This window comes from Mus musculus, chromosome 13, assembly GCF_000001635.26.
Source record: "Mus musculus strain C57BL/6J chromosome 13, GRCm38.p6 C57BL/6J".
NCBI lineage: Eukaryota > Metazoa > Chordata > Mammalia > Rodentia > Muridae > Mus > Mus musculus.
The window spans coordinates 95,988,643-96,015,718 of NC_000079.6; the positions used below are offsets into that span (position 1 = coordinate 95,988,643).

Genomic DNA, 27,076 nt, shown 5'->3' on the forward strand with positions numbered 1-27,076 from the left:
TGAGCTGAGGCAGGGGAGTGGCCTGACAGGGCAGAGACCCCATTCTTCTCCAATATCAAGACAAAGAGAATCTATTGGTGATCCCTACAACGAAGGCCGCTGGTATTGAGCCAGGAAGAATAAATCTGAGTTTAAACTGTGGTCTTTCTGTTTCTCAGGTTAGTGTTATTTAACCAACCACAGAGGCTTGGAGTTTTAGGTGTGAATAGGTTGGTAGTCTCTGGGCTAAACACAGCCCCCCTGCCTATTTGTGTAAATAAAGTTTTATTGGAACACAGCCAAGGCCCATGGTTTAGACAGTCTCTACGGCTGCTTGCATTTACACTGCAAGAACAGAGCTAAGTAGTTGTGACAGAGACTCTATGACTGGCAAGGCCTTAAATGTCTGGTTCCTTACAGAAAACTTCCTGAACTCTGGCCTCAAGGCTTCTCTGAGGAGCAGACTCACCGTGAAGACCTTCTCTGGCTGGCCCCGGGCTCTCATGTTGGTGTCATGAATTAACTTCAGAATCATCCAGGCTTCATCATGTTTTCCCACCTACGAAATACAGAGGCAGTCAGAGGCTAGGGCATTGATAGGCCTTGCTTTTCAGGAACTGCTGAGCAGTTTTCTGAGCACGTGGAAGGCAATCGTGCAGATGCGGTTAGCTCTCCTATTCTCTACTGACGCACACAGGCTGAGGCTACCACTATATAGCTGCAGTTCAAAGAATGTGCCTTCAACTAGAAATACTACCTGTGGACAATAACGCTTCATTTATTAAACAGTGAACACCATCCCACTCATTGAGTGGAAGCTATTTGCTTAGGGAGGAGTATGCTGTGAGACAGCTTTTACCCCCTTTGCCTAAATCATGTCTCCATGAAACCAAACCCCGCAAAATTCCATGGTAGGAAGGGAGAAGCCACCTCCCAAAGAGGCAGACTTGCTTTTCTGGGAACAGCAAGGAAGCCTTTCCAGTGTACGTCCCCCCCCCCGCCCCCGCCCCCCCCGCCCCCGCCCCCCCCGCCCCCTCCCCCCCCCCCCCCTGCTTCTGTAACAACAGGCAGTACCTCCAGCAAGAACCGAGGGCTTTCTGGCATGAAGGTGAGAGCCACCACAGAGGAGACGCACGGGAGCGCACAGACGATGACGAAGACGCGCCAGCTGTGGAACTGGTAGGCTGAACCCATGCTGAAGCTCCACCCTGGAAAAGGACAGAGGAGTGAGGGAGAGCCCCCGTACCCTGTCGCTGGACCAGTCACCACGTGGTGCGGCCCCTCAGCGATTCGTCAGTCAAGGCTCCCTGTCCACAGAAAGGCGAGTGGACCTGTAAATAGTTACAAGGACCGGCTCAATTAAGATATCCCCCAGCCATCATCATGGGCAGTGGTGAGGACAAAGGTGCAAATCCAGAGGACCACAATCTAAGCATGGGGTACGTGCGGGGCTCCCACCACTGCGAGTATCTTCCCTTCACACCTACAGATCGATCACGCTCTACTCTTTCCCATCTGTCTATCAGGAAATGGCTCTCAGTGGACTTCATCATCCGGTTCCCAGCCAGGTTTGGGGGTGGGATTCAGACAGGCTTTGTTTTTGTTTTTTTGTTTTTGTTTTTAATGTAGCCCAGGCTGGCCTTGAACTCATAATCTGCCTCCTCCTCCTCCTCCTCCTCCTCCTCCTCCTCCTCCTCCCCCTCCTCCCCCTCCTCCCCCTCCTCCCCCTCCTCCCCCTCCTCCCCCTCCTCCCCCTCCTCCCCCTCCTCCTCCTCCTCCCCCTCCTCCTCCTCCTCCTCCTCCTCCTCCTGACTGCTGTGATTATGCCACTCTTACCACACTTGCTTCCTAACTAGGTTTGAGTAGGACACAATTTCCTTCCCTCCCTTCTCCGGGCCTTGGACAGGTGGAGGAGTGGCGAGGCCCTGGATGTTTTCAGCTCCCGGCCTCTTCCTGCTTCCCCAGCTCTGCACAGCCAGCCTTCCCACCACTGGCCTTTGAGGCTCAGGGATGCCAAAGCACGCTCGCTCGTGTCTTACTGGTTTCCTTTTGCAGTTCCTACAACATTGTAAACCATCCTTTCATTAGAGCATCTTTAAATGGCTGTCTGTGGGGAAAGCTGACTTCACAGTGTCCTTATCAGGAACAAGGGCTTTTATCTCTGCTCCCAGGCATCATAGGGAACAGCAAGGTGAATCCCAACTTCTAAGGAGATGCTATAAAAATGAAAGTTTTGTTACACTATAATAAGAACAGTCCCAGTGGGATGCAGACAGAAATCCCTTCGGGAACTGGCATTTGCATGAATGTGGAATGAAAAGAGAAGTCAGCCAGCTTTCCTGAGGAAGAACCAGGCGGTCCAAGCTAAACGAAGCCGGAGCTGGATCCACAGAGGGACCCGGTGAACGGTGTGAGGCAGAAGGCTAGCCACCAGCAAAGCTTGGTGATTAGAAGGTGTCTGTGAACAAAGGTGAGGTAGTCTCTGCCTCCTCCCCCACCCCCAAGAGAACTGTACATTTGTCCTTTGTGGGACTCCTGAAAGCCTCCAGAAGTGACATACTTCCACAAGCTGAAGTCACAAAATTTTTACTGCCAGGATTCAAGTTGGAGTTGCACACCAGCAGCCAGGCTTGTGGCAACTTGTCCACTGTGCTGCCGGCAAGTGGTGTCCATACTAGTGGCACGCTGTATTCATTTTGCATTAGTTTTGCTCTGAAAATTTAGTATGGGGAGACTATGTGGGTTGCTACATTAATTATACGATTAGCTTTTGGGAAGCATGATTGCTTTCAACATCTTATATAGCCTAGACTTAAAAGTCTCACATAATAAAATCGCAGAAGAAATTCTATGGCCGAACAAAGAGACCATAATGTGTTCATTTCACATGATCTCAGAGCTTTGTATAACCTCTCTTTAAAGAACTCTAAACTTTGTTATTCTCCACGCTGGGCCGTGGCTGAATTCAATGTCAGGTGTAACACTTTCCACAGGATAGAGGTAGGAAGAACAAAGGCAAGGGCTGGAGGGCTGGGCTCCATTCAAAAAAAATGAGAGTTCACAAGGTGACCCTTTCTATGGAAAATAGGCCAGAGAGATGTAAGCACGCATGTCTCTACAGCGGGTGGAGCAGCGCACTTCTGTAATAGAAAAGTGATCCCACCCCAAACCAAGGTTCTCATATCGACCTCCATCACCTGAGGATGCAGATGTTTCAGGCGGAAGGGATCATGGTTGTTTTATAAGTCAGGGCTCCCCAGAGAAAGAAGATAGCCAGTTTTACAGAGGGGAGTCAAATGCCAATGTAAACATTCTGAGAAAGAAGACAGGAGGGGAGGCACAGGTTTGCGTTCTATGACTGTGGTAAATACCACGACCAGCAACATAGAAACACTAGGTTTATCTCATCTTAGAACTTTCATCTGCAGTGAGGTCCCACGAGGGAAGGAAGTCAGACCAGGAATCTGGAGGCAAAACTGAAGCGGAGGCCACCAAGGGACCCTGTTTACGGGCCTGCTCCATAGCTTGCTCAGCCTGCTTCCCCATACAACCCCGGACTACCTGCCCGGGACTGGCATTGCCCATAGCGAGCTGTGCCCTCCCAAATCAGTCATCCCAAACCAATAAAGTTCCCTCCAGTCTCCCCTGCAGTCCAGTCTGAGGGAGGCATTTTCTTACTGGAGGCTTCCATTGCCAGATGACTAACTCCTGTCAACTTGATGACAACAACCAATCAGCACACAGAGGGAAACAAAGAAAGGTAAGAGAGGAGGGGAGGAGGGACAGAGGGGAGAGAGATTGGGAGGAGCTGCCTTGCAGCATTGAGAGATGTAGGCAGGGGCTACTAGTGAACTGAACACTCAGAGGAGACTGGTAGAAGCTGGGAACCGCAAGGACCACAGTTGTCTCCTAGAACTGCCAGAAGGAGGCCCGCAGAGTCCCCATTAGCATATTCAAACATGTAATCTAAATTTATTTTGCGTACGGCCAATGTGTTTGATATAGTGGCAAGAGGGACCTGGCATGCTAAGTTAAGTTGGAAAGCTGTAGGTCTGCTCCATTAGACTCCCATGAGTCATTGTCTCATAGCTGTGACAAAGGCCTGATCGATCAACTCAGGGAAAAAGGAATTCTTTGGGCTCATGGTCTAGTCTCCTGGAACAGGGAGGGTGAAGCTGTGGGAGAATCTTGGGCTGTGGCCCCAGGTGCAGGAGACAACTGGTCCCACCATCGCTGCAGTCTGGCAGTAGATAGGCAATCAAGGTGGGAACCAGTCCAGACCCAGGAGGCATGGCCCCAGCAAGGTACAGCCTCTAGTGAGGCCCCCACCTTTTAAAGAGCCCACATGAACCTACAGGGACATTTCATATCCAGAGCCTAACAGCTGCCGCGCCTACTATGAGTTGTCATTTCAGATGCAAGGCAGAGCATTTTGCTGTGTTTCATGAAACTCTCCCACAGCTTCACATGTGTGTGGCATGAGAAGTATCATCATGGCTTCATGCCCTGTCTGAACCGGTCTCGGAGGTGAGGCCACCTCCTTCAGCTCTTTCTCTTGCTCACGTAGTGCAGGACCACTGACCTGTCTCCAGAAGCCCAGCCACGCATACAAAAGGTGCCGCTGTGTGAGATGTTTTTGTCTTGTCCCTTACTAATCTCATCCTCATTGTAGACCCTAGCAGTCTACATACATGCATCTGATATTTTCCCTGTAGGAAAGGCTTTGCCTGAATGCTTTGCATGATGGCTGTCCCGCTCACTTCTTCCAGTTTGGCTCCTCAGACGCAGGCTGTTTTGGTGTCTTGATGGGCACCATCTCCTCTCCATTATCACACACACACACACACACACACACACACACACACACACACACACACACACACACACACACATTCATTTTCCTAATAATCACCTAACCCGTTTCCCACCAGAAAAATAGTGCTTTCCTGCTTGCCAGTATCCCCCTAGTCCTGGAGGTGCTCTGTGTGTGTGTGTGTGTGTGTGTGTGTGTGTGTGTGTGTGTGTTGTGTTGTGTGTACATGAGTGTGCGAAAAATCACTATAGGTTATCAAGATCATGGGTTCTCAGGTCATCTCTCTCTCTCATTTCTTTTTCCTTCTTTCTCTTTTTTCCTCCAAGTTCACACTAAATATCAAGACAGCTTTGATTTGTTTTGTCAATGCACATGGAGCAAAATTATTTTTATGTCTATAAAAATGTATTTGTATATGTCTATGAACTTGACCAGTGTGTTCTGTCACCCCAAGACTCCCCTGATGCTAATTGTCTTTTCAGGGTCAACTCTTCCTCCAGCCAACCTGGTGACCACTGGTCTCTCCTCTGTCTTAAGAGTTTTGTCAGCCCGGCAGTGGTGGCGTACACTTTTAATCCCAGCACTTGGGAGGCAGAGGCAGGCGGATTTCTGAGTTTGAGGCCATCCTGGTCTACAGAGTGAGTTCCATCTCGAAAAAAACAACAAACAAACAAAAAAAGTTTTGCCTTTTCAGAGTGCAGTGCGAATGGAGTCACACCACAGGGCAGATGCTTGGTTTTTGATGCTTGGTTTTCCAGATGAGGTCTTGCTATGCAGCCCAGACTGGCCTTGAGTTCACAATCCTCCTGTCTCAGACTTCCCATGGGTGTGATTACAGGCACACATCACCATACCTGGCCAGTATGTAACTTTGTGAATAAGAACTTTGATTCTTATACTTAGCATGATACATTTGAGATTCATACAAATTGTCATGTATGTTAGTGGGTTAAAGGACGTTCCCAGTTTAGGGTATTTATTAATAAATCTGCTATGGACATTTATATGTGGTATTTATGTGCATCAGTTTTGTTTTTTAAAATATAGACTTAGACACTTGAATCATATGTTGATTTTTGTGTGGATTTATTTGTAAAGTTTTTATTACATTTTATATTATTTATTTATTTATTTCTCACCTGTACTCTCTCTCTACTATGTGGGCTCTGGGAATTGAACTCAGGTCCTTAAGCTCAATGACAAATGAGTCACCTCAGTGCCCCCAAATAGCTGGTTAGTGTTATGGGGATGACTTTTCTGAAGTCAGACAATGTCAAAATTCCAAATAAATTCCTTTCCTCATTTTGAGCTATGTACAGTGTCAACGTTAGAATTAAAGCCTGTGCTTACGAAGTAGGCACGGCCATCCTAGACTGGTTACCCTTTACCCATTATTGTATAACTGACGACGAGAAGAGAGGGGGCGTGTCCTGGGTAGTGGGAGGAGTCCTGGCAAGGGAAATGGATGCCCCTCCTCCCATGCCTACAAGAGTCAAAGATTCACAGGATTACGCTGGGGCCTGTGAGGATGGCAGGCACCCATGAGTACATTGAGAAATGACCTTGCGGATGCCTTACAAGACAAAAAGACACGAAGGACTGAATCCCTGACCGCCATCACCGTGGCTCAGCTCTCCTGAGCGCCATTTCAAGGAAGCTTAAATCTGAACACAAACTCTAGGCAAACGCTTCAGAACAATCTCCAAGCAGGGCGAAGAAGAGGACTGTAGGGTCGAACCCCATTCCGCCGGGAAAACGGGCTGTGCGTTTCACGTCTGCACTTAGTGTAATGGATTCTTTGAAACCAAATCTCATCGTTTGGCACTGTGACATTTATTATTATTTTGTCTTTAAAAAAATGACCCTTGCAAAGTTGATGTTTCTAATTGTCCTTTGGATTTTGCTAAAATACTCATTAAAATGTCACGCTGTGAGATTTATCCACAGATAATGTAAATTCCATGCAAGGGAGGGCCTCAATTAGGGCGGTACAGAAGGCAGTGAAAGCCTGGCTCTAATCAATGTGGTGCTACTAAAGAAAAGAGGGACGGATCTTGCATAATAACCAAGGCCCTTGCCAGCCTCCCCCTGCTGTCGCTGCAGGGCCCTATGGCTGCCTCCTCGGCTGCCTTCCAGCTGCCTGTTGCTCAAGGAATGCAGGCAAAGCATATGACACACACATAGGACACTGGCGCCTACATTTCCCCTAGGCTTTAACCTGGAAGCCCTGCTATCTCAGTATCCAGTTTGAGGGCCTGAATTCTGGTAACTACTTATGCAATATTGTAAAAAAAAACCAAAACATAAAAACAAACACAAAAAACAAAAGACAAAAGAACCAAACCAAAACAACAATAACAACAACAAACTGTCTTTGTCAAGACAGGAGATTTTAGATGCAAGACTGAGATCCAATGTACTAAAAGAAATCAAAACTCTTCAGTATTTATTGTACAGGATGTCAAGTCTGACTAGCTAAGAAATAAATTATCTGCATGTTTTCATCTTGATCTCTCATAAGACAAAGACCAGCTAAATTCTCTTAAAGTAGCTCAGAGTTCATTTTCTGCAGTGAGAGTGATCAGGTGGGTTTCTGATATTGCTACGGAAATAAAAAATTTATATCCTTAATGCGTCGTGGGCATAAAATATAAAAACTACGCAGTCAGTGTAAAACGTGAATCTCTGGCTATCGACTCAGGTTGGGTAGCCAGTGCCATCTGTGATGCTAAGGTTTAACTACTTGCAGCTGGGCAGTACTACTTCAGAGCTGTTCATCTCTTGTTTGTAGCAAAATAAGTCAAGTTGGAAATATAAATAATGATGTTAGTGGGCAAATGGGAAGCTAAGCTGTGGCACAGCCAGCCATACGATAAAAACCACTCTCGTGTCGGACAAGAATGAGGCAGCTCTTTCTGATGGAACTCGGAAAACCTCCCAGTAGAGAAAGAGAAGCTGCCCCCCGCCCCCCCCTAGACAGGGTGGACAGCAGTGATGTCATTTTTATATGCACACAAAACATATTATCTGATCTAGAAAGGCCATGGTTTGGAAATGCACTATGCTGTTTTAGGTAGTTACACAAGGTAGGAGGAGGTGGCTCGTGGGCACTGTTCTCTTCTGACATTATTTCTTTAATTTATAAACTTTACATAACCTTTTATTGCTTCTCACTTAAAATGAAAACACCAAAACAAAACAAAGCAAACCCAAATCACAGCCCTAAGCCTTTGACTTTTGAGTGACTCAGGTGCCTGGAGGAAGAAAAGGGATACTGGAATTATAGAGGCACCAATATTCAACAGTGGCATTTTCTCAAGAAACGCAGGGATTCTGCCTGTGATCAATGTGAGCTTAAAAATACAGTGTGGACCTATGGGGACCCAGGAGAAAAGTCCAGAGACAACTCTGTGTCTGCATAGAAAAGAGAACTGGTGTCTCTGACTGACCTTTTAGTCCTGGGGAGTTGAGGATGGAGGGACATTGAAGAAGGAAGGTTGGAGTAATTTAACCAAAGCTTAGGTTGTATGCAAAAGCTGTATGGAAACCCACTTTGTAAAATAATTAAAAATAATTAAATAATTTAAGTACATTATAATTAAATATACAATAAATTAAAAAAAGGAGTTTGAACACAGATATCCTACATGGGTGGATGGATGACCAGAAGATATGAGTTATTGCTATTATTACTCTTTTGTTGTTGTTGTTGTTTTAAGATAGGGTCTCATTAAGATCTCTGGCTGGCCTCCAACTCCCAGAGATCTATCTGCTTCTGCCTCGCTAGTGCTGAGATTAAAGGTGTGTAGCATCACACCTGGCCCAAGTTAAATGAATCTCAGTATGGGGCAGGAGACAATTCCCAACGTGCTACTACTGGTCAGGGATGCCCCAGAAATCCCCAACACAGCACACTTTGGTTATAGGACAGGCAGGTGTGGAGAAATGACTTAACATCAACACTAGGTACTCTTCTAGAGAACTAGGGTTCAGTTCTCAGCACCCACATAGAGGGTAACAATCATCTAGAACTCCAGTCCCCATATAATCTGGCGCCCTCTTCTGGCCACTACAGGTGCTGCATTCATATGATGCCCAGATACACACATCAGAAAAAAAAAATTAATTAAATAAAAAAAATGTTAAAAAAAAATGTCTAGCTGGGGCTGACCTAAAAACCTTCCTTCCTGCTGCATAGCTTTCATGGTGGTAGGCCTATGGAGTGCTATGCAGGCTACTAGGGAAGAAGAGTTGTCAGTGTGTTTACCCAGTGCTGAGCTCTGAGTGTTACAATGACTGACCTGCCAGGCAAGATGTGTCCATTGGTTCAACAGTTGCCTGAATGTCATGGGGTAGCCAGCTATTTTCTAATTGTCCTTGAGGCTTGCTTGTCAGGAAACAATACAAGCCTGGCATGGTAAACCTGTCAAAACTCCATGATGCAGGAGGACACAGACCCCAGATGTGGGGTGGGGGTACCCACAATTGTTGTTTTGCTAAATAGACAATATTTATAGTAAAAAAAAAACACTACTAAGTATTTATATCTGAACCCATAGATTGCTCTCAGCCTTGGCTGGAGAAGTTCCTTTCTGCTGTGGAAACAGTAGATGCTGAGATTCAAGATTGGTTGAAGTGCAGAGAAACGTGTGAACCAGAAATGTGGGGGCAGCCCACCCCGTTCCTTTCCTTCCTGATGGTGTCAGTCACTGAGCAACGCAGCTCTATTTCTGTGATTTTCCAAATCGTGTTCCTTCCCCCCCCCCCCCCCCGCCATCGTACCTTTCCTGGGCCGCCTTACTAGACAAGGGCACAGTTGGCTCGGATCTGCACAGCTGCGCCTGCTCATGGCACACTTACTTATGCACGTTGTGTTATTGCTTTGAGGCCTTGAGCCTTGCATCGGCCCATGGGCTTCAGATGAAAGGCAACACCTGACCTGGAAGGGAGCCTCTGGGTTTCAGCATCTGGCCTTCCAATCTCTTATGACTGACCAAGGCTCTGTCATTAAGTAATTTGCCTGCTGCTTCTCTAATAAGAGTTCCCAGATTCTAGTTGGCTTCTTCTAGCTTTTATAGATCATCAAGAGAATTTGGGGTAATAAAAATTAGATCACAGGGGCTGGAGAGAAGGCTCAGTGGTTAAGAGCATTGGATACTTTTGCACAGGACTTAGGTTCCGTTCCCAGCACGGCAGCTCACAACTACCTGTCATTCCAGTTCCAGGGGATCTGATATGCTCTCCTGGCCTCTGCAGGCACCATGCATGTATGCAGTGCCCATGCATGCAAGCAAAACACTCATACTTGTAAAATACAAATAAATCTCTCTTTTAAAACCACATTATAGGACCAGAGAGATGGCTCAGTGGCTAAGAGCACTGACTGCTCTTCAAAAGGTCCTGAGTTCAATTCCCAGCAACCACATAGTGGCTCACAACCATCTGTAATGGGGAACCGATGTCCTCTTCTAGTGTGTCTGAAGACAGCGACAGTGTAGCCCTTGCATCTTTTGCAACCTTGTTTCAAAGCCTCTTTCTACAAAACTTGCAACGTTTTAGAAGTTGGATAAATTGGCCATGGGCAGTGAGAGCTTACTGACAGAACCCAAGGGAGGACAGAAGGCTTCTTAGCCATGCTGCCGACTGGAGGCCTGTTTCCCAGCCTTCTCTCCCCTTCTCACCTGAGCCATGACTAGGCTTGTCCTATCTCAGTGCCATCTCTGTGGAAAATGGACTTCCCCATGGATTAATGAATTTATTGCCTCCTGGACATAGCTAATACTTCCTCAAGCACATAATAGCCTTTCTTTTAGAAAACTAGAAAATTTCCCAGTCAGCAAGTCAATAAGGAACTCCAATGGGCAGGTCTCCCAACACATCTGAAAAGCATGCTTTCCTTAAGATTGCCTGAAGGGAAACTTTAGTAGCCTCAATCAATTAAATGGTTGGGGAGACAGACTCAGTTTGCCCATCCCTGATTTATGACCTAGCACTAGACATGCTTTTTCTCCACTTTCCAATTCTCTCCCTTTTCTTTCGACCCAGTCAGCATCTACCCAGAGTAGAATTTCACCTTTGCTCTCTTGAAAGGTTGACGATGTGAGCCATTAATCTTGACGTTCCTGGCTGCAACCAGCTGTGGAAATGATTGGTCCTGCTGCATCCTGAGGCATGGTTCTCTAGGGTTACGGCGCCAGAAAAATCAAACCCAGAGTGACTTAGTCTGGGACTGATGCAGCCATTTTTCATTTAGCATCGCCGACTGCTGTTTATGAGAAATGATCTAATAACTCAGGGAGCCCACAGCGACAAATCACTGTAGCGGCACAGGCAGACCGATGCCCTGGCTGGGGTGATGGACGCTGGCTTTGGCTGGCAGGCTGGTTCCCAGCACTTCAGACTCACATGTGTGCTCCTTTATCCTCAGGCCAGGCCACCTGAATGATGGCAGTATTGGAAAAGAACCAGAGGCCTGGGTAGAGATGGGTGGAGCAGAATTGAGGCTCTTAGAGTTTTAAAAATCCACCCACTGTGTGCCAGATATTGTTATGTCATCTTGTTTTGTATACCAACAATCCTGATAGGGTGGGCAGATAAAATCCAGGATATTGTTTAAATTTAAAAAAATTCAAATTGAAAGCTCTCTCTCCTTTTTTCCTCTCTCCCTCTCACCCTCTCTTCTTCCCTCCCCCTTCTCTTTCTGTATATGTGTTTGCACCTGAGTGCAGGTACCCACAGAGGCATCAGATGGAGACACAGGTCATTGTGAGCTACCTGACAGGGAGTTCACAACTCCCTTGGAACCAAGCTGGGTTCCACAGCAAGTGCAGTATATGCTCTTAACTCCTGGGGCAACTCGCCAGCCCCTAATTTTCTTTTAAGTGGAAAAAGGCAGCGTAAATATTTGTTATGCAATATTTTAGATATGCTTATACAAGAAACCGTTACTTATCTGAAATTAACATTTAACCAAGCATCTTGCATTTGCTAAGTCTGTTAACTGTAGCCCAGGAGATGTCTGGCAATGTTTGGAGACATTTTTGATAGCCATAACCTTGGGGAAGAAGGGTGTCTTTTGACATCCAATGAGTAAGGCCAGGTATGCTGTGGAAAATTCAATGTATGATATCTCTATCATGCGCCCTGAGCAAGAACGACCAGACTAAGATATCAATAGTCGGAGAAAACAACTCTAGGCCTATCCACTGTGCAAATGGGTCTTAAAGATGCTGTGTTTTCAAATGGAGGCAAGGGGAAAGATGTGTAGGAGACCCTGCATCCCCTTCCTATACAAACGTGTTTCTTTGTACGTTAGACTTCGTTAATGTTGTATTGGCTATAAATTTATCTGTCCTGGGTGAGGAGCTCACTCGCTGCTTTGCTTTATTCTCACTGTGGATCTGTAGAGTGGATCTGTTTCCCATTTAAGCCATCTCTGTGTGTGAAATTCAATGTCACTACAAGTCTAACATTTCCACTGCCCATCCTCAGAATTGTTTCCTATACCTGAAAGTGTGTCTGCTTTACTATCCTCAGCCCCTGGTAACCTTTTTTTTCCACTTCCTGTCTGCATGGATTTGCTTACTCATGACACTTCATATAAGTGGGACCATGCAAGCCTTCTTGCCCAAGTTACTTCACTTAGCACAGTCTCTAGGGTCCTCTGCGCTGTAGTAGATCTCAGAGCACCCTTTCTGTATACTGCAAATAATGTTCCACATGTGAACATGCGCAATCTGCTCATCTGCCGGGACGCAAACACAGACACACACGCAGATGCACGCACACAGGACTTTGGGGTTGTGTCTCTCTTCTGGCTACAACGAATGACGCTGCTATGAACATAGTAAAGGAACCTCTCTTTGGGCCTCTGCTCTCAGTTCCTTGTGGTCCATCCAGAAATAGAATAGCTGGGCCATTCTATGCTTATTTTAATCGAGGGAACTCTCATACTGACCTCTCTTCTCTGCAAGGGCTAGCTGAAGCTGTCCTGCTAGCCAGAGCTGATGGGCCTGACCCCCAAGGCTCCTTCCTCACAGTCAAGACTCCCTTTCTTCCAGCTAGTGCTCCATGAGGTGCCTACGATTATTCAAGAGGACCCCTCTTCCCCCACTTCATCTTCAGTCAATGCACAATTCATCACACATTGTACACGTACACACATACACACACACACACACACACGCACGCACGTGCGCGCGCGCGTGCACACACACACACACACACACCACATGAGCCACATGAGCCACATAGAATATTTCATTTCAGCAGCAGCTGTGAGTGTGAAGATGAGTGAGCAAAATTATGTATTAGTTGGCAAGATTACCCAATAAGAAAGGGATGTCTTTCCTTAATCTGGTAGTTTGTGAAGTCTGGGGTACTTCAGAACCTGTGCAGGTTTCTGAGTGTTTCGCATGCCTGGTTTGACAGCCAGCCTAAGTAAAACACAAATGGGAGGCACACTTTGATATGGACACAGATGGAAAAAGACTGGAGAAGAAAAGGTAAGGTGTTGGGCGCCGTTCAGTGGCCGGAGGTGGGCAGAAGTTCAAGTGCAGTTTTAGAGGGCAGTAAATCCTCATGAGGAAGCATTTGTTGTCTCTGGGAAGGTCTGAAAGAGAAGCGCCTTGACCTTGTGTGGGAGGGGAGGGGATGCAGATCTGAAAAGCTCTAAGAGCAAGCAAACTTTGTCCTGGGCAAGCTACCACAGTGGCTGAGCTCTGTAATCTCAGAGTTTAAGAAGGCGAGGCAGGAGGATCCCCTTTTGGGGCCAGCTTGAGTGCCACACTGATTTCCAGAGCACTTTGGGTTGAGTAGCCGAGCCTGGGTCACACATGAGGGTGAGGAGAAAAAAGGAAAAAGAAAAAACAACTGACCAAACAAAAAGGATTCCCGCTGTGAAAAACAAAACAAAACAAAAAACAAAAAAAACAAACAAAACCAAAAACAAACAAACAAAGAAACAAAAAACCAAACCTGTGTTCCTTTCCCTAAGAACTCAAGTCTACACAGGAGCAAATCCAAATGTGTTTTAAATACCCCAGGAGGCCCCGAATGGGTAGAATGTTCAGTAGTTACAACAGAGAGCTTCTGATAAAGTTGAGTCTGAGACAAGACCTGCAAGGAAGGCTAAGTGGTGCGCATCCCTGCAGGGAGTTTTAAGGAACAGTAATTGTGATGAGCTTTAACCAACACTGGAGGGCACCCTGAGCTCACAAGACTAGCGCCCCCCCTCACCCCCCCCCCCAGTCTTTAGGTTCACTAAAAGCCTCCTCTTGATAGCTTTTACTTGTAAGCCTGAGGGGGTCCTTCAAAGTAGGTCAGGCTCTGCGGATCTAAATGTGAAAACTCAGGGCTAGGAATGCTGCCGTGATTGATTTCCCTGTCTCCTCTGGTTTGCCATCATTTCCCCAGTCTCTGTGCTAAGTCAGCTGCTGCCATCTTACACACCTTCCAGCTCTGAGGCCTGGGATCCACCTTCCTTCTGGAACTCTAAAGGCCAAGTGTACACTGTCAGGAGAAATGCCTGCAGATACTTTTTTGCATGATCTATCTATCCATCCATACATACATCCATCCATACATACATACATACATACGCACATATCTCCAGTAATATGCAACAGTACACCTTGTTGGTAGTGTTCTTCTTATATCACCCAGGGGCAGAGCAGATGAGAGTCCTTTGTTCATCCTAGCTTGATGCCTGGCTTGGTAGCCAAAGCTGTCTTATGCCTGGGACTCATAAAAATCAAGTCATCAGATCAGATCAGAAAAATCCAGGCAGCACAGTGCAGGAGAAGGAAGACAGACAGAGAATTGTGGACTGTCATGCCACCCACAGAGCTGCCCTCCAGAGCATGGCACAGGAAGGCCATAGACACCTGCTTGCTGTCACACCTAGCAGCGCGGATGGAGGATGTCACCCAGTGGCGCGCCAGCTGCGTGGTCAGCCTGCAGCTGGCGCCATCATGCCGTGCGAGTTTGTGGTAGTCAGATGGGAGAGAATGTGGAAGAGGAGCATCTTGGGTATTATGAAGAGAGATGGAACTGGAGACTCCGGAGTGAGCAGATGTTAGGACTGCCCAGCCCTGGCACCTGGGCCATGGTGAGGTCCCAGCTAACCTGCCACTGGGTCCATGGTGGCAGGGGTCAGTTTAGATGTCCCTGATTCATATCACCACTAAAGAACACAGGGATGTCTTTGGTCAGGGCTGAGGCTGTGCATAACTGACCCCACCCATTACTGGCTATAGCGCTTGGCCCCATCCCTCACCAGGCAGCAGTACTTGGGAGAGCAAGGCCTGCACCTCACCCAGGCAGCACAGTGGAGCTGGTCCTGGTGATGTGGCTAAGCCTGCCCTGAGGTCATGCGTGTGGGAGCACTGATCCTGCCACTTGTCTGCCCTGGGGCGGCATGGGTACAGAGATGAGACCCCTACCCCCAGCCTCCAGTGGTTGGGAAAGCTGCCCACAGGTTCAGGAGCTCAGGGGAGATAGCCCTGCCCCTCATTAGCTGCAGCACTTGGACAGCACAGCAGAGCTGACCCTGGTGGCAGGATGCCCAGGTGAGCCAGCCCCAAAGACAAGAGCTCAGAAGAGCTGTTTGGCCCTGAGACTCATCTGCTGTGAGGCAGTATGGGTATTAACTTCCTTGCCCCTCACCAGCTGCAGCAGTTAGGAGAGCTGGCCCCAGGGTTATAAGAGCAGGAGAGCTGGCCCTGCCCCTTGCTGGTTGCAGCACTCGGGACAGCAGGCCTTGCACCTTGTCTGGGAGGCACAGTAGAACTGGCTCTGGTGGAGGGAGCATAGGTGAGCCAGCCCAGAGGGCAAGAGTATGGGAGAGCTGGCTCTGCTGCCACCACTCATCTGGCATGAGGTGTCATGGGTACAGGGGTGATGCCCCCCTGCCACCTGCAGTAGCTGCGAGTGCTAACCCTGGGGTCATGAGGGTGGGAGATCTAGCCCTGTCCCATCATTGGCTGAGGCACTTTGGAGAGAGCCCTGCACCTCCCCTGGGCAATACAGTAGAGCTGGCCCTGATGGTGAAGGATTGTGTGAGCTGGGCCTGAGGGTGTGGGAGTGAGAGAGCTGTCCCAGCCCCTCACAGGCTGCAGCACTTGAGAGAGTGAGCCTTGGACCTTGATGGGGCAGCACAGTGGAGCTGGCTCTGGAGGCACAGGTGAAGCTGAGTTGGCCCAAGGGCATGAGAGAGGGAGAGCTGCCCCTGCCTTCTGCTGATGGAGGCACTGGGTGGCCTAGCCAGAGCAGGACTGGAGCGCTCAACCTGGTGGCAGGTAAGGGAGAGCTGACTGATCAGCTCAGCTACCACCCAGGCCAGACCCAGGGCTCTGAATCAACCCATTCCAAAATCTATGCCATCTGCAAACGGTTGGGATGTGTGAAAGGGCCAGGCCTGCCGATCCAAAGTTGCAGGATCTCCATGACACAGAGCAACATCAAGATAACTGGGAGGAGACCTGATGGGATCCAGTATTGATGTCACAGAAGTCAGAGACCTTGAAAATAACTGATTGCAATGAACATTTGCAAGTGAAGATGTGTGAACAGAGGGGTATACTGTGGGACACACACACACACATATGCTTCCACGATGAGATGTTTTCTGTGTTTTTGTTGTTATTGTTTGATTTTTTTTTGCATGTGTGTTTTAATTTGGGGGGGAGGCTGCAAGGGTGAAGGGCAGATTTGAGGGGACAGGAAAATGAGCAGGTCTGGGGTACATGATGTGAGACTCACAGAGCATCAGTAAGAATAATATATATATATACATACACACACACACACACACACACACACACACACACACACACACACATATATATATATGATATAAATATATGTGTCAGTTGACATGTGTTAGAGAACTAGAAATTGGCTCCAATACTAGGGTTGAGAAAAGGGACACCCACCCACCAGAGCAGAAAGAGGGGGCAGATCCCAAACTACAAGAAATAAAAACATAGAAAGAGGGTCTCAACACTTCTAGTCTTGCCTGTAAGTGAGTGGAAAGATTCTAACTGCAGTCCAGAGAATACTTCAGGATGGCTAAACAGGAAAGAACAAGCCAGCCAGCATCACACCTCAGGGAAAAGCGCTGTGGTTATGCAGAAAGAAACTTCAATGTTCCTGGAATTTTATCTGTTATTATTTTTTATTTTGTTAGACAGGGTCTCATTATGTAAGAGCACTTGTTGCTGCTTCAGAGGACCTAGGTTCAATTCCCAGGACACACATGATGTCTCCTGGCCACCTGTAATCCCAGTCCCACAGGCTCTCACACACTCCTTTGACTTCCAAGAGAACCAGACACACATACAGCGAACATACTTATGGACAAACCCCTAACACATGGGGAGGGGACGGATGGATGTGGGAGTGGAACAGGGGCAGTTAGGGTGAGGAATTGGGGGTGAATGTCTCAGCCTGCTGACAGAGTCCCCACCAGGTATCTTCTCTCAGTTCTCAAGCGATTCATCTGCTGGCAGTATGAAGTGGTCAGGATAGGGAAGGCTTGAAGAATGAGGCCATAAAGCTACGACAGGGCAGTCAGTGACTTACAAGCTAATGGCTGCCTTTCTGTGGGCAAGGGCAAGAAGTCCTCTTTGCCTCCTCTTTTGATAAAAGGGAACAGTGAAAAGGAATATACCCATCCACTGAGATGAAGGTGTGCCAAGGTGTGCCAAGGTGTGCCAAGGTGTGCCAAGGTGTGCCAAGGTGTGCCAAGGTGTGCCAAGGTGTGCCAAGGTGGCTATAAGAAACCCGCTCCATTAATTCATCTAGTTCTCTGATCCTGGACAGTGCATGTAGAGCCAATATCATCTCTCCCTCTCCTTTATTCCAGGCTCCTTACACTGACTCAAAGGTCAGCAGTAATGATATTGATCAAATATAGCGATGAGTGAACCCTGGTTCATACGGCTCACATAGAAAGAACATCTGTAATTGTTTTTCCGAGTTTGCATTACCGTTCATGCATTACCCCATGTTCAGGACATCTAGAGAACAAGCGGGAAGAGCTGGCTCAGAAACACTTGTATCCTCATGGAGTCTGCAGGATGTTTCCACAGCATGTAGAAATTCGTACACAGGAAACGATCGCAGCCAGGTAGACTGACAGCCGCGGCACTAAGTCACCGTGCCCGCAAAGAAAAGAAGCAAGCGTCGGCAGTTGCACTTTCGGTGTGAGCAGATGTTAGAAATGAAAAGTGTGCACGTAGGACACAGTCAGTGTTTTATTAGGTTTGGACCCTCCTTGATCACATTTAATGAAAGAGAGCAAGTGGAAAAACAAGAACAATCAAATATGAACCAGAGAGAAAAAGCCTGGGAATGTGCTGGCATTTCTCTACCGAAGAGGTAACACTTGGATAGGCTAATAGATATAAAACTTACAACCAGCAACTGTTTGATTTTCACACACGACTTCTATATTTTGGAGGAAGTGGCTTTGGAAGGCAGAAGAGCACCTCACCAATTCAGTGTTCAGAGTAAAACCTCCCAGTTGTGCAGCAACTGCCACCACATGCCTCAGTGCTAATAGTAAACCGCCGCCACAGGAAGAAATCTCATTATTGGGATCGTGGCACAAAACTGAGCTACTAGTTGGGCGTGGTGGCGCACACCTTTAATCCCAGCACTTGGGAGGCAGAGGCAGGCGGGTTTCTGAGTTCGAGGCCAGCCTGGTCTACAGAGTGAGTTCCAGGACAGCCAGGGCTACACAGAGAGAAACCCTGTCTTGAAAAACAAAAACAAACGAACAAACAAAAACCCTGAGCTGCTGAATGGCTGGCTGGGTCAGCTGCCGCTCTGGAAATTTATGTACTTCAGGACTCTGCTGGACCTTCCACGACACCCAGTCCACTGCCGCTCCAGCCTGGTGCACAGTCTCTCACGTGCCGTCAGCGTTTGGATCTCAAGAGAATGAGACAGGGAAAGGCTCGGGATTCCTTACCTCGCCGCAGAGAAAGCAACTCAGGCACAGCCTCAAAGCGAGAGGAACCCATGTCCAGGACGTTTTTGTTATGGATATTAGTTACAAAATCAGTCTTCTTACTAACCACTTACTAACCACATAATAGCAGCTGCTGGGACTGGCATGATTATTCGGGCCTCAAATCTTATCAAGATGCCTCTCAAATTGGCTCTAAATCACAATGTCACAATATTTTCAAACCCAATCTAGATAATTAAATGGCTAATGGGGCCACATCATTCAATTTCCCGAGTTATTTATTTCCCATGCCTCCTTCTTTCTTACTTTGAAGTAACTTTGTCACTGCAGGAGGATGTAAAATGATAAATATTTTGCATCTGGTGTAGGGCATTTCTCATTTGTGTGAGTCCATCCAGAACAACAATGGACTCTATTGTAAACAAAATCTGTGGGAGCAGCTAACCTAAGCTTCTCACAAATATGGAAGTTCATTATGCTGTCAGCCTTAAATCATAACATACGACCGAAGCCCCCTTGGAGAACCGTGATGTGTACTTTCATGTGCGTATCTCGGACAGAGCTCTAAGCTCCCTCTTGCTCTGTTGCTACAAAACTCATTTTATTTATGTTTAATAATGATTTAATTAAACGATATTTAATTATTGATGATTTGATGATTTAGTTGATATTAATGAGCTTGTTTGTGTGTGAGGAGTGCACATGTAGATGAGAGTTATGCATACATGCAAAGGTCATAGGGCAACCCTAGTGCCAGGCCATGTAGGTTATATAGTTTCCCCCTTTCACAGCTTCTAAGAATTCATCTGTCTCTGTATCCTGTCTCGTCATCACTGTGACTACAGATGGGAGCCACTGGGCCAGACTTTCATGTTTGTCTTACGGACCCAAGCTTAGGTCATCAGGCTGGGGAGGCAAGCTGTTTTTTAACGGAGCTATCTGTCTAACCCTGACATAGCTGTGCATGGTGGTATATGCCTGTCACCTCAGCACCTGGTAGTATGTGATAAGGGGTTCTTCCTGATTCTTTGAGGAGCTCAAAACCATGCTTGGGTACTTAGCCTGGCCACATGGGTCCCCAAACCTTCTCTTGCTCCCCTCTTTTCCTGATTCACACTGCTGTTTAGATTCCCTGACATCCATCCCCAGATAATTCTAGGATAACCGTAACTCAGGAAGACCTTTCCCGTGGGAACCTAGAGCTAAGGATTTAGCTGGTCAGTTCTTTGGACATCCCAGAGTTAGAAAAACAGGTACAGGTCCCTGACAGGGTGAGCAGGAGGCACACATGACTAATAACATTTATCTGAGAGAACTTATGTATTACTAATATTTATTTTTCTACTTAGAGAGAAACCAGGAAATTCTGTCATGCATCCAGGTTGGGCAATATCAATGCTTTTTGTAAAGAGACCTCTACATCTTCCTAAGATGAAGGGAGGGAAGGAATACTCAGAAAGACGCAGAGATAAGAACTCACATAGAGTTGTAAAAATAAGAATTGATAAAACTCTATTTTTTTTCCCTCCCTGGCTATTTTACAAACACCCAGGAAGCCTCCTGAGGAAAACAGAGCCAAGAAATTGGCGCTGTATGACAGGTAGCTTTAGGCACAGTGTAAGAAAATGTAAAAGATGCATATATCCCTCAGGATCCCACAGCCACCATCATCTCTACCCGCTGGGAAAGCATCCTTTTCAGCCCTGTGTGTACATGGCATCTCTTGGTCTACCCTGTTCACTCACCTGCACACACACACACACACACACACACACACACACCCTTGCCTGCCTACACCGTTCAAATGAGCGTCCTGGTTTTAGTGTTTACAGCAGTGCTTCAGCGGGCCATTTACAAACTGTCTTACATGATTAATCACATCTCCCCTTCTTCTTGGCTCCGATAACTTCGTCCTTTAAATATCTTTAGATCGAATGCCCATAAATCACACGCAGCCCCAAGCCAGCTCCATATTGTGCATCATTTCAATTACATAGCAGCCGTCCTTTAGGGGACCCGCAGTAACAGGATCATAGCCAAATAAACAAGCCAGGCCTTCAAACTCAGTCTATTCACATTTATAATGCCTAGCACTTGGGAAGCAGTATTCTAAAGAATGCATGAATTTATGAGAAGACTCGAGGCTTCTAAGGTGTGCCTGAGTGTCTCTGAGAGCTGCTGTCAAAGCAGCCCCTGGTTAAACCTAATAGGTTCTTCTTAGCTTTGACGCTCATGGAACATTTGATAGGACAATTTGCGCAAACGGAGCTTGGGTCTTTGTCCCTGTTATTGAATCCTGGTTTCCTTTTACACATCATTTCTCTGTTCCAACCACGTTAGCCTTCTTCACATAAAGCTGGCCATGTATTCCATTAGTTAACACATACTTATTGAGGACTCAGCGCTGGAGGTCACCAATGACAATTTCATAGCCACGTGGCATTTAAAAAACCAGTGCGAACTGGAAATAGTGATACAGGAGGAAAATGAGAACATAGCGCAACAACCTAAAAAAACAAAACAAAACAAAACAAAAAACAGGAGCAGGACAGAGTGCCCCAACAGCTTATCGTTGAGGGGAGCTGACCCAACTGGGAAATCTATGGGAAAAGCCAACAACAAACCTCACGAATGAGATGGGCTCCCATCCAGGAGAGGATGTAGGCAAAGGCTCAGGGCTCGGCTCTCCTCTTGTACCATCTTTTCATGAGTGTGTTTGTTACCAAGTGTTTAAGCATCTTGACTGATAGATCTATGCTGTCCAATATGTCAGCCCCTAGCTGCCCATGGCTACCAAGCACTTAAAATGTGGCCAGTGGGACTACAGTACTGAATGAGAAGGTTGGTTAGTTTTGATGAATTTATATTTAGAAAATATTGGGAATGGTTGGAACACTTGCAGAGATTGTCTTCCACCAAAAGAAGCGCATACATGTAGGGCCTGGTGTCCCTAAAACAAATAATCAATGCAGAGAGCAGTGGAGAGCTATCCCAGACTGCCATGCAGGTAGTGAGACTCCGAATCTACACTTTCAACTGGGAACTGGGAACTGGGAACTGGAAATTTGATTGCAAACTGAGACAAGTTTAGTAAACTTGCCAGATTTGAAGATTTACTGGCAGAAAAAATATGTAAATATCTAATTTTTCATGTTAAATTCTGTTTAAGTGGTTATATTTTAGATGATTAGTGGGTTAATTAAAATATTATAATAGTATATCCTTTTTACTTAAAAAATGTACATGCATGTGTGTGCGTGTTTGTGTGTGTGTGTGCTGTGTGTGCATGTTCATGTGTGTGAACTAAATAGTAAGGAGGGTTAGAGGAGTCATTGCTACAGAAAGGATATAAATAAGCATTTTGGGGGCGGGACATGAACCTCATAGCATAATTTTGGCCTCAAAGGCTGAATCAGTAACTATAGCAAAACCTGAGTGTTCACTGGCTTTAAGTACACAGTGGAACACAAATACACTGTCTTTGACTGTGTTGGTTTTTCCGTCTGTACTGATTGGCTGTCCCTGCCTCAGGAAAGGCAGTGACTAATTCTGATGAGGTCTGGCTAGCATGTGCAGCCGCTCAAGCTTTTATCTGTTGATTACACTCTCTGCAGGATAAGATCCTCATGTGAGATCCCTCACCCATAGCCACCTCTCTTTGTACACCAGGGAAGCACAGACCGCCCTTCTGATTGGCTATAACATACTGCATAAAGGAAGCCACGGTTTCCCACTAAAGTGTGAGCCAGAGGGGAAAAAGGGACACAAATGACCAAATCAATAGCTATCCCTTAAGAGGAAACCATGATTTATGACGCTCTTAGGCGGCAAGGACACGTGTTTCTCAGGGCAATGGCAGTGATGCAGAGGGCGACCAATCAGAGGAAGCCGGAGTCAGGGTGAGATCTGCTGATCTGGACTCTACCACAGGGCAGGACAGCAGATGGGAGGAACATCCCCTCCGTGAAGTGCTCTGTTTGTGAGTCACAGTAGGAAAGGCACAAGACGTCCTCCAGACTCTGAGCAAGCTCAAGGCTCTGACTAACCCCTTTCCTCTGCAGGTTTTCTAGATCTTTTGTATAAAACCACTGCAGCAAGCCTTAAATGCATTGAGCTGGCTTTGATGAGTGGCAGGTTATGTGGAGGTGTCCATGTGAGTCATGATTTTCCTCAGAAACACACAGAGTAATAATGGCTGCATTATTCAGTGTGAATGTTTGATACATACGCTTAATTTTATACAAGCAGAAAGGACAAATATTACATTGCTGTGGCTAGGCAGTGTTAGATGCAAAGCAGGGGTACTTCTAAATTATAGGCTCCATGACACTTAAATATCTATTGAATAATACTTCATAGTTATAAAAAATCCAACCAATATGCCCATATGCACCCTGGATTATAACAGTGCACTCTACTCTAAAGAAATAAGAATTTATTTAAAAGAATTACATATACTGAGACCCCCTATAACAGAGCTTGATTCTGTGCCCCGAGTTAATGCAGCTACATTGTTGTGGCATGAAAAGATTTAAACAAAACAAAACAAAACAAAACAAAATCCACACTTCCTAAGATCAGAGGAAGCCACAGCTGCAGTAGGCTTGATGCCTCAGTGTAGGGGAATGTGAGGGCGAGGAGGTGGGAGTGGGTGGGTGGGTGGGGGCACACCCTCATAGAAGTACGAGGAGGGGGGGATGGGATAGGGGGTTTCTGGGGGGTGGGAATCGGGAAAACGGATAACATTTGAAATGTAAATAAAGAAAATATCCAATAAATAATGACTAAGCATAAAAAAAGAAAAAAATTGGCATCTTTTAAAAATGGACAATGTTATATAAGATATTTAGTGGGCATGGTGATCTCTCTCTCTCTCTCTTTCTCTCTCTCTGTGTCAGGCTATGGTGGTGGCATGGCTGTGTCTTCTTCGTTCAGGGGATGAAATCCAATTCCTGATACATCTGATGCATGGGTTCTGATGCATGGGTTCCCTCACTGGGCTACAGTGCCGGTCCACAACATGATGTTTTGATATACAGGGTGTTCGCATTGTGGGCTGATTAAATCAAGCTCCTTAACAAAACACTTATCCCAGGTATGTGTCAAGTGGTACAGTTTTACTCAGATGAGGTGGGGGTGAGCTTTAGGGACCTACTGCACAGCTGATCAGATGCAGCTGTTTGGGGACCTTGGAAACGACTATCCAGTGTTCAGAGCTGCTAATTAACTACAGATTCCTACACCTGGCCAAAAAAAAAAAAAAAAAAATCAGAGGGCTCTTAATCCACTCCCCAACTTTTATGAAGAATTTACCATTGGGCCACAGAATGCTATGGTAAGGAGATGGCAAATGTTTTCCAGCGAGTGAGCGTCAGACACCAAGGCTTGGAGACCCGACGGGTGCAGGAATGTAGACGAGGACAGGCCGTGCGGTCTCAGTCAGGGTCTCACTCTGCTTCTGTATTTCTGTCATTTATGCATCTTATGCTTGGGTGATGTACATGCAGCAAGAACCCTTGATGCTGGTTTTCTTTTTAACCTTAGGGACAGAGGGCGGCATCTTCCACCACACCTTTTGCACGGCACTGTGTAAAGAAGGCTCATCATTTTGTACCAGCATCCACTCCATCCTCCCCACCACCCTCCCTGCAGATGAGGTGTTTTAAATCATAGATCAGAATTTGAGGAACACCTTCTAAAGTGGGCCATGTGTCTTTTCTTAACAATAGCAACATGCTCTAGACGCTTTGCTCTTTTTCTTATTCCTTCCAGGCTACTCAGTTTTATGCTTTTAGACCCCACTCCACATCTGTTCTTAACAGACATGCGGATTCCATACCTTTTACATTACCCATTGCCCTAGTGATGGGAACTGGGGTTGCCAATTATTTCTTCCACAAACACTATGACTATATCCTTTTATGGCCCTTACGGTTCTGTATATGCATATCTCTGGGCATACTTGAGGGGTGGAATGTACATGTCTATATTGTTATAAGTATCATCAGGTGACAATAGGTGTGTGGGTTCATTTCTGGGTCTTCAATTCTATTCCATTGATCTACCTGTCTGTCACTGTACCAGTGCCATGTAGTTTTTATCACAGTTGCTCTGTAGTACAGCTTAAGGTCAGGCATGGTGGTTCCACCAGAGGTTCTTTTATTGTTGAGAGGCGTTTTTGCTATCCTAGGTTTTTTATTTTTCCAGATGAATTTGCAAATTGCCCTTTCTATCTCAGTGAAGAATTGAGTTGGGATTTTGATGGGGATTGCATTGAATCTGTAGATTGCTTTCGGCAGGATAGCCATTTTCACTATATTAATCCTGCCAATCCATGAGCATTGGGAGATCTTTCCATCTTCTGAGATCTTCTTCAATTTCTTTCTTCAGAGACTTGAAGTTCTTATACAGATCTTTCACTTCCTTAGTTAGAGTCACACCAAGGTATTTTATATTATTTGTGACTATTGTGAAAGGTGTTGTTTCCCTAATTTCTTTCTCAGTCCATTTATCATTTGTGTAGAGAAAGGCCATTGATTTAAGTCAGTCTGAAGGTTCCCCAGAAAATTGGACATAATACTACCAGAAGATTCAGCAATACCTCTCCTGGGCATATAGCCAGAAGAAGTGCCAACTGGTAATAAGAACACATGCTCCACTATGTTCATAGCAGCCTTATTTATAATAGCCAGAAGCTGGAAAGAACCCAGATTTCCCTCAATAGAAGAATGGATACAGAAAATGTGGTACATTTACACTATGGAGTACTACTTAGCTATTAAAAATAATGGATTTATGAAATTCTTGGACAAATGGATGTATCTGGAGGATATCATCCATAGTGAGGTAACCCAATCACAAAAGAAGTCATTAGATATGCACTCACTGATAAGTGGATATTAGCCCAGGAACATAGAACACCCAAGATACAATTTGCAAAACACAAGATAATCAAGAAGAGGGAAGACCAATGAGTAGATACTTCATTCTTCCTTAGAATAGGGAACAAAATTCCAATGAAAGGAGTTATAGAGACAAAGTTTGGAGCTAAGATGAAAGGATGGACTATCCAGAGACTACCCCACCCGGGGATCCAGACACTATTGCATATGCCAAATAGATTTTGATGAAGGAACCCTGTTATAGCTGTTTCATATGAGGCTATGCCAGTGCCTGGCAAATACAGAAGTGGATGCTCACAGCCATCTATAAGATGGAACACAGGGCCCCCAATGGAGGAGCTAGAGAAAGCACTCAAGGAGCTGAAGGGGTCTGCAACCCTATAGGTGGAACAACAATATGAGCTAACCAGTTCCTCCAGAGCTCGTATCTCTAGCTGCATATGTAGCAGAAGATGGCCTAGTTGGCCATCACTGGGAAGAGAGGCCCCTTGGTATTGCAAACATTATATATACACCAGATCAGGGGAATGCCAGGGCCAAGAAGCGGGAGTGGGTGGGTAGGGGAGCAGGGCAGAGGGAGGGTATAGGGAACTTTGGGGATAGCATTTGAAATGTATATAAAGAAAATATCTAATAAAAATTAAGTATCATCAGATTTTTTCTTGAATGTGTACACTACAGAAACGTCCTCCACATACTTTAGAAAGAAAAAAAACCCTTAATCGCTGATCCCCCAGTCTCTTCATAACCCTTTCACTTTTTTTGTTGTTCTCTTGAGACTGGCTTTCCCACCATGGGTGACAGGGGACATGGGTGACAGTCTAAGGTGATATCCCTTAGACTTTACAGAACCTCCCTGCTTTGCATTTCCTTTGCTGTAATTCATAGACAGCCTGTCTGGTCACCTGAGCCTCTTTCAGGACATCTCAGTGCCATTTAAATCATGGGCACATGAGAAGTGTTTCCTCTGACAATGCCCGAGGGCATGCTATCTGGCTGGAGAAGGGACATGCCCTCTGATACAACAGAGTACCCAAGAATGCCCTGCATACTACATAGAGCAAAGACCACAGATATGATGCACCAAAACTCAAATGTAAAGCACAGGCTAGAAGACAAGGTGGAAGTGAGAAATCCACCTAGGAGTTTGAGACCACATTCAATGGTTTAGCCATGACAAAACCCCAGTTGCATGATGGGTAGTGCCAGGGTTCCTTATGATTCTGCTAAGCTAGGGAATTGCTCCTGTAAGATCCGCCATCTTTTCGACATGCTAGAATGGAGTTCTTTCACTCCAAGCTCCATTTCTCATAACAATCCCAGGGTGGGCACCCCATTCCTAAGCACAGTGACTCACAGGGCAAAACTCAGCTCACAGCACAAGTTTGATTAAATGAGTCAACTGGG

The 27,076-nt window shown here is 46.2% G+C and overlaps 1 protein-coding gene and 1 non-coding gene across 2 annotated transcripts in view; one reads left to right on the forward strand and one right to left on the reverse strand.

Moving 5' to 3' along the window:
* The window catches only part of Sv2c (synaptic vesicle glycoprotein 2c), a 173,135-nt gene that overhangs the window by 29,200 nt on the left and 116,859 nt on the right, over positions 1-27,076 (reverse strand). Inside the window, exons 5-6 of the mRNA NM_029210.1 lie at positions 1,054-1,187; positions 449-538 (exon numbers count right to left, since the gene is read on the reverse strand). Coding sequence (NP_083486.1) covers positions 449-538; positions 1,054-1,187 — 224 coding nt within the window. The remainder of the gene's footprint in view (positions 1-448; positions 539-1,053; positions 1,188-27,076) is intronic.
* LOC115488229 lies at positions 14,398-14,540 on the forward strand. The gene has a single exon (XR_003950742.1). It is a non-coding gene; the product is annotated as a small nucleolar RNA SNORA48 (small nucleolar RNA).